Source organism: Crassostrea angulata, chromosome 4 (assembly GCF_025612915.1).
Source record: "Crassostrea angulata isolate pt1a10 chromosome 4, ASM2561291v2, whole genome shotgun sequence".
In the NCBI taxonomy this organism is placed as follows: Eukaryota; Metazoa; Mollusca; class Bivalvia; order Ostreida; family Ostreidae; genus Magallana; species Magallana angulata.
In genome coordinates, this window is record NC_069114.1 from 49,453,170 (window position 1) to 49,463,499 (window position 10,330).

The 10,330-nt window shown below is 35.5% G+C and overlaps 1 protein-coding gene across 1 annotated transcript; it reads right to left on the reverse strand.

Moving 5' to 3' along the window:
- Positions 1–766: 766 nt before the first annotated feature.
- LOC128179571 (uncharacterized) lies at positions 767–7,838 on the reverse strand. The gene is made up of 5 exons (XM_052847012.1): positions 7,664–7,838; positions 6,210–6,382; positions 5,520–5,707; positions 5,251–5,286; positions 767–2,771 (listed from the first exon to the last, which is right to left on the reverse strand). Exons 1-5 carry the CDS (start codon positions 7,694–7,696, stop codon positions 2,458–2,460), a joined length of 744 nt encoding a protein of 247 aa, XP_052702972.1. The 5' UTR covers positions 7,697–7,838; the 3' UTR covers positions 767–2,457.
- Between the last annotated feature and the right edge of the window lie 2,492 nt (positions 7,839–10,330).

A 10,330-nucleotide genomic window follows, 5' to 3' on the forward strand; every position in this document is an offset into this window, starting at 1 on the left:
TATTACGAATTGACATCGCTTTAAATAAAGGTCGAAATGATCAGACAAATGATCAGACAAATTACAAATAAACATGTGTACGTTTTGTTCGCCAATATTTCTAAAGTCTGCTTTCTTTACAATCGACGCATAGCATGCGGGTTGAATAACCCCAATCATTCAGGGGACGAAACCATGCGGTTTCCTTCTCTAAACATTCCCGTGATGCATTTTGGTTTGTTTTTTCGTTTGCCCAAAGAGAAATTATTTTTATTTACTTTGAATATTTCTAACTTTGAAAGGAGATTGATTCTGCTGGTGTAAATAGGAGAAAGTCCATAACTTTTGAAGATAAATGATTTGTATGAACAAAATTTTGATACTGTAATTACGAAAAAATCGGACCAAGCAGCTTTAATGTCTCGTACTGACATAAAATTTCTCTGGGTAATTCTCCTAACACGCGCTGAGCTACGCCTCGTAGACTCATAGCAAGCTGAAGCGCTTTTTCATGATCATTCCATTCATTCCACTGAGCCACTTGCTCAAAATGACATACATAATCATTCCATTCAACTTTATTTCCATCAAAAGTGTCCGGTTCTTTCGGTTTCCTATTTATAAGCTTTGTACTTTTCTGTACATTTGTAGCTTTTTCTCCAAAGTTTGTACCTTCTAAGTCATTGTAAAAAGCATGCATGTCAAAATCATCATTTGCCCCATTTGGGCCTCTCTGAGTCACGTGATTTGTTAAAGTTGACGGCGCGACATTTTTAGAATCGAGGGGAGGATTTATGTTTCTTCCAAAATATTTTGGATTATGTGTGAATGTTTCAACTATATCAGGAGTATTCATTCTCCTATATGATACACGTTGTCTTGAATCACACGATAATTCTTCATTCCTATCGAAACAGTGGAGAGGACTTTGTTGTGAACGTGAAAACAAACCTGATTCAACATGAACTTGTGTATCTGGAAAGGGGTACGGATCGTGTTTCTGTGATGAATGATCAGCGACCGACCTACAATTTCTGTGTCGCGGACACGTACAAGTGATAAATTCACTTTCTGATTTTGAAAGACATCGATCATTGTTTTGATAAGATTTTGGTCTAACGACTGAGTTATCGTTCTTTCCAAGACTGTCAAGAGGCGGATCAAACGTTCCATTAAATAAGCGCTCGGACTCGTATTCGGTCTCTGAACAGTCAATGTCTAGGGGTAAGTTCTGAGCTTTCTTACTAACTGCTTTGTTACATATATGTCTACATTCGCCGTTATTCTCGAAAGATCTGTTCTGATCTAAGGGAGCGGACTTATCGTCTGTTGTCAATAATGGCGGAGATCCGCGCATCAAGAAACTTGGTGTGAAAAATTTCACAAACCCGTTAAAACCACTGGACAAGTTATGTAAAAATGATTCATTCGAAGCCATTGGCTTTAGTTTTTTTCCTTTGTAACAAACTATACAAAACAAACAGTTAAAACCAGAATCAATATCCCGCGGACGAAGCCCCCAAAAATGTAACGGGCGGTTGCCCAATGTTATACAGTACTGTATATAGTCCCGAATTAAGCACAGGAATCGATTCTAGTTTTATAACCGTTTATTAAGATATTACAACAATACTTGCACAGCGTAACAATAACAGTGCTTACTGTTCAAATGTTTTCCACCCCACTCTCTCAAATCCTGCTTCTCAACAATATATGGACATACAAAACAACGTCGGGCTACCCCGGGCCGGGACGTACTGTGACGTCATACTTAACGAATGACGTTAATTATACAACGAATGCGACAACTTGATATACGTGAACAATATTACTATAATAACAATATGCACACTAATACACATAAACATATGCTGATTAAATACAATTCAATTACTGAAATATTAATTAATACACATAAAATAAACAAGTCTACCGCCACAAAATGTTAAACTAGTTTTAAAGTAAAGCGAATCAACGTCTTTGGAGGATTAGTACTAGTGTTCCTCTTAAAAGAATGATTGACATGTGATACCAGTTATCAAAGTGAAATATTTGTTCATGTTTTACTTACACGTACAACATTCAAAAAATATAATAAATATATGAATAGACGACGAAGTGTACTTTTGAGCGAAATTCTTTTGCATGTAAAAAAGGAAAATATTATTTAAACCATCATATAACTGTATAAATGTTTACATCTCTATATAAAACAAATAAAATATTGCTCCTTGATTATAAAACTATCAATTAAATATTTACATGGTGCTGTCACTGTATAGTTAACAAAATAGTTCAAAGCGTGATGTGTGCGCAAATACGGAAGTTTGCCGTATCTCTCATACACCGTAAATGCACTCAGTCATAGCAGATCACAAAAGAACGAATCCTACGGCACGTGATGAACTTTGCTATAGTAAATACGTCCAGCAATAATACAATAACACAACTGTAACTGCAACTAGATATTCACTCATTTCATTTTGTCACATTGTTTTGACCTGTTTTCTTTGAAACTCCTTTCAAAGCATGGTTAATAAATATATGGATATCGGGAAATAAGATCAGAGCAGACAAGACAGAAATAAGACCAACTCCAAAAACAAATCCAATGGCACGTGATGTCATTCGTTCATCTTCTGCGCATGTTTTACTGCGGAGATACTGTGACGTAGTGTTCACTGATATTGTTAAATTTGCTTTGATTTCGTTTATCCTCTGCTGAATTTCCTCTGTCTCGTTGTTCAACAGATATTCCTTACCAAGTAAAGATGATGATGATCTGCAAATTCCTGTAAAGACTTACATTGTATATTTTATTGTACTTTAATTTATGATCATAAACATGGTGAACAACATCAAATGTTTCGCTCTTAGTAAATGCTCCAGTGTCTTGGTTTAATGCAATCTATTTAACTACAATCACTTATGCTTAATTATGATAACAATGGACTAAGGGGATATACATATCTAAAATCGTCTGAACAGTCTGATATGCATTACTTATCCACGCGTAATGCTTGGGTTCATTTAATTCTAGAGAGCTTGTGAGAGTCTAGCACCCTTTCAATATCCAGTCATGTACTCTTATTAACTTTAAGTTATTTAACAAAACTATTGATTTCAGTCTAGGATTAGTTGTGGCAAAATTTCAGGAAAGGGTCCATAACTACTAGTATATTTTTTGTTTTGTTTTAATGTTTTCCCTTTGGGGCAAATTGTTTCGACTCCATTAAGAAGCTTTAATAATTACATGTATATGTACAACTTATGGTGTCCGGATAGGGCCATTTGCATTAGCGAGACATCGCGTTCAGGTAAACGAGACATCGCGCTAACACACAACACGCCGTCGCGCTAACGCAACTTTGCATATCACGCCGTTGCGCTAACACACAACACGCCGTCGCGCTAACGCAACTTTGCACAACATGCCGTCGCGCTAACACACAACACGCCGTCGCGCTAACGCAACTTTGCACAACACGCGGTCGCGCTAACACACAACACGCCGTCGCGCTAACGCAACTTTGCACAACACGCCGTCGCGCTAACACACAACACGCCGTCGCGCTAACGCAACTTTGCACAACACGCCGTTGCGCTAACACACAACACGCCGTCGCGCTAACACAACTTTGCACAACACGCCGTCGCGCTAACACACAACACGCCGTCGCGCTAACACAACTTTGCACAACACGCCGTCGCGCTAACGCAACTTTGCAAGTTTCACAGTCTAATAGGAAGTCGTGTCCGGAAATATCAGACTGCGCATGCTTAAATATGTAGGCATGCACGCAAGCATGGATGAAAAATAAATAAAATGTACTTTGAAATATATATATTATTTTCATTTATTATCAATGCATATGAATAAAAATAAAGTTACTAGTGTGTCACTGTATAAGGATATGAATTATTATAAAATCTACCAATTGATACATTTACCTTAAATATTTAATAAAATTCATTAAATCAACAATAATATATTCATGACACATAGGCGTCGGAACCGGTGGGGGGGGGGGGGGGCCCTCTTTTTTTTTTGATAAGTTATACCTAACCATTAGGAACATAGCAGAATAAAGGGTTCAGCCCCCCCCCCCCCCACACTTTTTATCGCAGGAAACATAATTGTTCCGTAACGTACGTTTGAAATATTTAGAAGTTGGAGTAAAAGGCATAACCCCCACCCCCACGGATTAGGATTTTCATGATTTTGGGAATTAGGTTTTTCTCTCTCAATATTTCTGAGGATCAGTCTAGCCCCCCACTTTCAATTTGCTTCCGACGCCAGTGTGACATGTTATATACCTGTAATTTTACATTTTAAAATTTCTTTGCTTTGGTAATATACAGAGCACCTAATATGAATTTGTGACATGTACATGTTATAAATATATCATTGCTAAATTAATTAATTACATCAAATATTTAAGCTAAATATATCAATTGGTAGATTTATTAATAATTTATATGCACTCTAGCATATCCTTATACAGTGACATACTAGTAACTATATTTTTAGTCATATGTATTGATAATAATTGAAAATAATATATGTACATATGTATTTCAAAGTACATTTTATTTATTTTTCATCCATGCTTGCGTGCATGCCTACATATCTAAGCATGCGCAGTCTGATATTTCCGGACACGACTTCCTACTAGACTGTGAAACTTGCAAAGTTGCGTTAGCGCGACGGCGTGTTGTGCAAAGTTGCGTTAGCGCGACGGCGTGTTGTGTGTTAGCGCGACGGCGTGTTATGCAAAGTTGCGTTAGCGCGACGGCGTGTTGTGTGTTAGCGCGACGGCGTGTTGTGCAAAGTTGCGTTAGCGCGACGGCGTGTTGTGCAAAGTTGCGTTAGCGCGACGGCGTGTTGTGTGTTAGCGCGACGGCGTGTTATGCAAAGTTGCGTTAGCGCGACGGCGTGTTGTGTGTTAGCGCGATGTCTCGTTTACCTGAACGCGATGTCGCGCTAACGCAAATGGCCCTATCCGGACACCATAACAACTGATCATTAAATTGATTGGATTTGATTTAATTTATATCATGGGATTTCTCTGGATGAGCCATAGTACTCATGTGCCCGTTAAGACACATGGGGCATCTTGTTCTTTTATTCATCCATGTTCTTATTTTTGGCTCAAATTGTTGAAAAGTGAAGTATTCTTTCCTCGGTTTGATAATAGTTTATTACTGTCATATTCAATTTTATATTTAAAAAAAAAAGGTGTTGTTGTTTCACGTTAATGATGTACTTGCCTCTTTTTACAAATACTGCCATGAAATCAGCAGTCTCTGAAAAAAAAAGTTTAACAACCCTAGTGAGATGATCACTTTTATTTTATTGTTAGTATCTTAACTTACACGATCTCACATTTTATCTTGCATCTTCAAAAAGTTCACCTTGTTGTTTAAAACCTACTAGAAATTAATAATGCTGATAAATATTTAATGAGGTTTAGAAGATCTTGATTATAAATATTGTTCAGCCCATTCTTACTGCAGACGAAGTCTTATCAAGCACTTACGTCCAGGCATCAACGAATATGATGATGTATTAACGTAATAAACAGCGGTTGTAGGTAGTGTTTCATATGAACAAGGCCCTAGTCCATCAACAACATGCGTCCAGCCTAGATCTTTTAAACATTGGTAATAACCCTGGTTAACGTAAAAATGTCGATGCACCGGAGAAGTCTTAGAGCTCACTGTATCGCTGAAGAAAATACAAGAGACCTAAGTGTAATGATATATAACAGCAAATACAAAATTGAGAAAATGTATTGTGCTGAAATTTTTGCCCAAAAGATGTTATAATGTGTTATCTCCTAAATGACAGGCATAACATGAATATCAACAGATTTCGTTTCTACACTGTTTATGGTGGCTCACTACACCTTTAAAGATATTCTCAAATATGCAGTAAATTACTTGATTATGATAGAACAGTAGATAAGAAGTATATAAGGGCAACAGGCGAAACAATGTGCACATTTTTTTAAAGTTATATTTTCACAAATCTAATTCAGCAAATGTAAACAAAAGAATTCAAAGTTTAAGTTTACAAGACCAATATTTGAACCACTGAGCTACGATGATATTCAATCAGATCGATTAATACCAACAAATTATAACACATTTAAATTGCCATCTTGTGACGTAGTGTTTTAAAAAGTATAAATCTAGTTGTAGTGAGGTACTGGACAAAGTAATTTTACCCCTCGAGACTAAAATACTCTCCAAAAATGCCTGTTGCATTTCCAAACGCCGTGATATCATAGCTGGTCTCCAACAATCGATATCGACTGAACCATCCAGTTTTGTTGGCCCCTACTGCGTCAAAAACAAAGTACTGAGCTTCAACGCCTCCGAAGTAGTAGGATACCCTTATCTGAAATCCAGAAGGTATTATGAAATTATAAACACCGTCTACATTCACCTTATGTGTTTTATGAAGAAATAAAATTTTACGCTGAATATAAATTCAATAGCAAAGCAAATATCATTAAATACTTCCAGCCCTTGAATTAAAAACGAATACAAATGTTAACTAGACACGATCTCGTTGCGAGCAACGAGTGGGTCTTCCGTCCGATTTTTGAATATATTAGATTAAACTTATCACTTCAAATATTAAATCGTAGATCTAAGCGAAAAAATAGTAAAAAAAAAAATTGCGGCAATCGGGGCTTGAACCCGGGTCACCTGGGCCATGTCCACGACTCTATCGACTGAGTTACTCAGACTCTCGCTTCAGAACTTTGACGCTTAATTTCTCGAGAATGCCTGAATTACCTGAAAGCACCTTGTTGCGAGCAACAAGTGGGTCTTTCGTTTGATTTTGAATTGATAGGGTTCAATTAAACTGTTGACATTTGGTACGATTTACTATCATATTGACTTTCTTTTAAACTAATTTTTCAACCTACACTGCGAAATGCAGATTTCCGGAAAACGTCATTTTTAAACTTCAATATCTCTGCAATGCGTTGTCCGATTTTAAAACGGTTTTTAGTTTTGTATTCAGTACAAAAATGTCAACAAAACGCATATGCTTTCAAATTCCAAAAATCGAAATATTAGAATCACTTCCGGTGACGACCGGAAGTGACGGACGACCTGCTCATATTAAAATTTGATAAGTTTAAAACATATTCTGATGGAAAAAAAATTGTAGATTATTTGATTTAAAAAAATTTTAAAACACAATTTTCCAAAAATGCTGTTTGAGCGGACCGGAAGTGACGGACGATCGTAGTTTTACCTGATCGGCCCTAGAAATTCAAAAATCTATCATTCCTGAAACTTTCAATTTTCTATCTTTAATCGTTTTTGCGAAAAAGGGAGGACAGGATCACTTTTAAAAAAAAGAAAAACGAATATAACGGCCGACCGGAAGTGACGTCATCAACAAAAATGTACATGATAAAAGACCTTGATATTTTGTATTATTCGTGAAATTTTCATAAAAATCCATTGTAGCATATTTGAGATATTTGAGTTTTAAGAAAAATGTTAAGAAAAAAAAGAATAATAATAGTGAAAAATAGAGAAAAAGAAACCTAACAAAAACAATAGGGTCTTCCGTTGGAAACGGAAGACCCTAATTTCCTGAAATCCGTCAGAGTTTTTTAATTCAACCCTAACGGAATTAATCATAATGATAAATAACCTTAGTGACGCCGTTTGAATGCATATTGTCCATGACATCAGATTTGTAATGATCCAAAACCTGATTCGTCAGTTGCTGGGCTGCCAAGTTGTTTATATTGCGTGTGCCATTATTTATGAATAAATCATAAGCTCCAAATGGTCCGCCAGTCACAACTTTGAAAACTAATTCCCACCATGCATGAACGTTTCCTAAAATTGAAAAGATTAGAATGATAACATTTTGTTATCTAAATTGGAACACTTAAAGAAGTTTGTAAAAATTCCTTTAATAATTAAGGTGTTCAATGACAAGCGCTAGGAATTTTTGAAATACTTGATGAGTTAGGTTTACTGGGCTCGAAACGACAAACACATCATCTCCACGTAACATTTTTATCGACAATATGTTGACTTGTCATCGTAGTATTCGTGTATTACAAGTAGTTGTTTGTCGATGAGAATTGCCACTGTATCATGCGGTTTTTAATTTTTGAAGTATGGTTAAAAGTCACGTCGCATGTAGCCTCTCTCACAAGGTCATCTTCGCTAGCCAAGGGTTTTCGGTCCACTTTGCTCCCCATAAACCCTTGGCGGATTTCATTACGAAAACTCGGTGATGTGGTGGCGCTATCTAGCGAGCAATTTGAGTTGCGCCCCTTGCATATTTACATTTTAATCGAATTAAACAACAGGTAATATACACACTACGGCATTAATACAACTTGAAAACATGTTGACTACCGAATATCGGAACATAATTAACGATGCTATTAGATACGAATTAAGTTATAACCTAGGGAAAGCACGGAATGTTTTATTCATGGTGTTTTGTAAGGACCTGTACCAGGAGTGAAAAAGTCGCCGATTTATATGAAAGCTTTCATGCCATAAAATCAGGAATCGTTGTCGTGAATATTGCGGACCAAAGAAATTAAAAAAAAACAGAGCTCACTGAACCTTTAAAAGCAATAACCATAAGCAGGGACGTATATACTAACGGGATAGGCAACTTCTACATTCGCCATGTTTACTTCCCATGCTATCACGCGAGCCTTGACAAGTTTGTAGAACTATGGTCAATCCAAGTAAAATATATAGGTTTTTAAAACGACCTGGTTAGATCATCGTTGGGGAGGCACTGTACTCGAGAACTTGTGTCTCAATTTGTTAAAAGCACCGAATGTTTTACCAAAGATCACGCATGTGTTTTCTTTTAAAGTTTATATTTACAAGCATTGCGATTGGATCAGCTACTCGCAGCTGCAGCCAATCATAAAACAGATCTTGTCACCGAGTTCTCGTAATGAAATCCGCCAAGGGTTTATGGGGAGCAAAGTGGACCGAAAACCCTTGGCTAGCGAAGATGTCACAAGGTATAAACAGTAACATATTGCGTGGAGCAGTTTGACGGGACAGTTTTATGCTAAGACTTTCGAAATAAGTTTATAATAGTATTTGAAACCGTTTTTTTTACAAACAATATTAAGGACATTGTTTACTAAGGGTTTGAGTTCTCAAATCCGGATTGTTAAAAACTTCAATGTCATGAGTGAAATTTGTTTTAAACACAAACAGTATTTATGAAATAAATTATTATTGATATAAAACTCGCTATTTTTACTATATTATGGAATTATGCTCAAACAAAGTTTGACTTTTAGCAAAACAGTGGAAATTCGGTCTAAATTTTTCAGATTTTGTTTTCCATTGAAATTTCGCATTTTTTTGTTTGTTTTTTTATCTTGCTTTTTCGTTAAAATAACGTATGGCACATTCTAAAAACATATTGAGAAATGCTTAAAAATGATAAAAGACACCATATCTTAAAAATTTTGATCATTGACCTCATATTAAGTTTATACTAGCAGAGAAAGATCAATATACTATGAACGTTTTAGCATTATCATCATTCAGTTTTTTGTTATATTGAATTTAAAATTGGTAGGGATTTGAAAACTGATAGAGGACATTTGGACTTACATATCTATAAAAATGTGAATTAAAATTTAATGCTTTGTATCTACATGTATTTAACGTCACTGCATTTCATAAACTGTATTTCATTTGTTAAAGAGTTTATCAATTAATTTTATTTTCACAATTAAGAAAATCTCAATCATAGTATAAATTTTTTGGAACTTTTCTTAAATTTCCAAAAAAATATTCAATGGCCATTAACTCAAATATAGGTCATTGACCTACTTTTTTGAAAGGGAAGATTCACATTTGCATGTAAGGTCTATAACACACATTAGTTGGTTTTTCATTATCATCAGTGGATTGTTTATTTTATTATAAGTAAACGTCATCCCTAACACTACAGATAGCCCTGTAAACATTACAAGCCATGTTGAAAACTGGACAGACTTCTACAAACATTATAAATACATACTTCACACACTTGTATTGCAACTGTATATAGTTTGTATTTCCAATTTGTGTTTAGAAAACCTACTTCTGGAACTGGCATAACAATTTTTACGCAACTATATGCATTAAACCTTTATAAAATGGCGCATAAAAATTCAAGTAATAGTTAGATCATATTTAGTAAAATTTTCAGGATTAAATTATAATCCAATATAAGGAGATGTAATTGAGTTTGAAAGTTTAATGAAAGGATATATAAAAACTGTGTTCCATATATGTAACCGTTCTTGGTAGAATAAATGAAAACACCAAGACA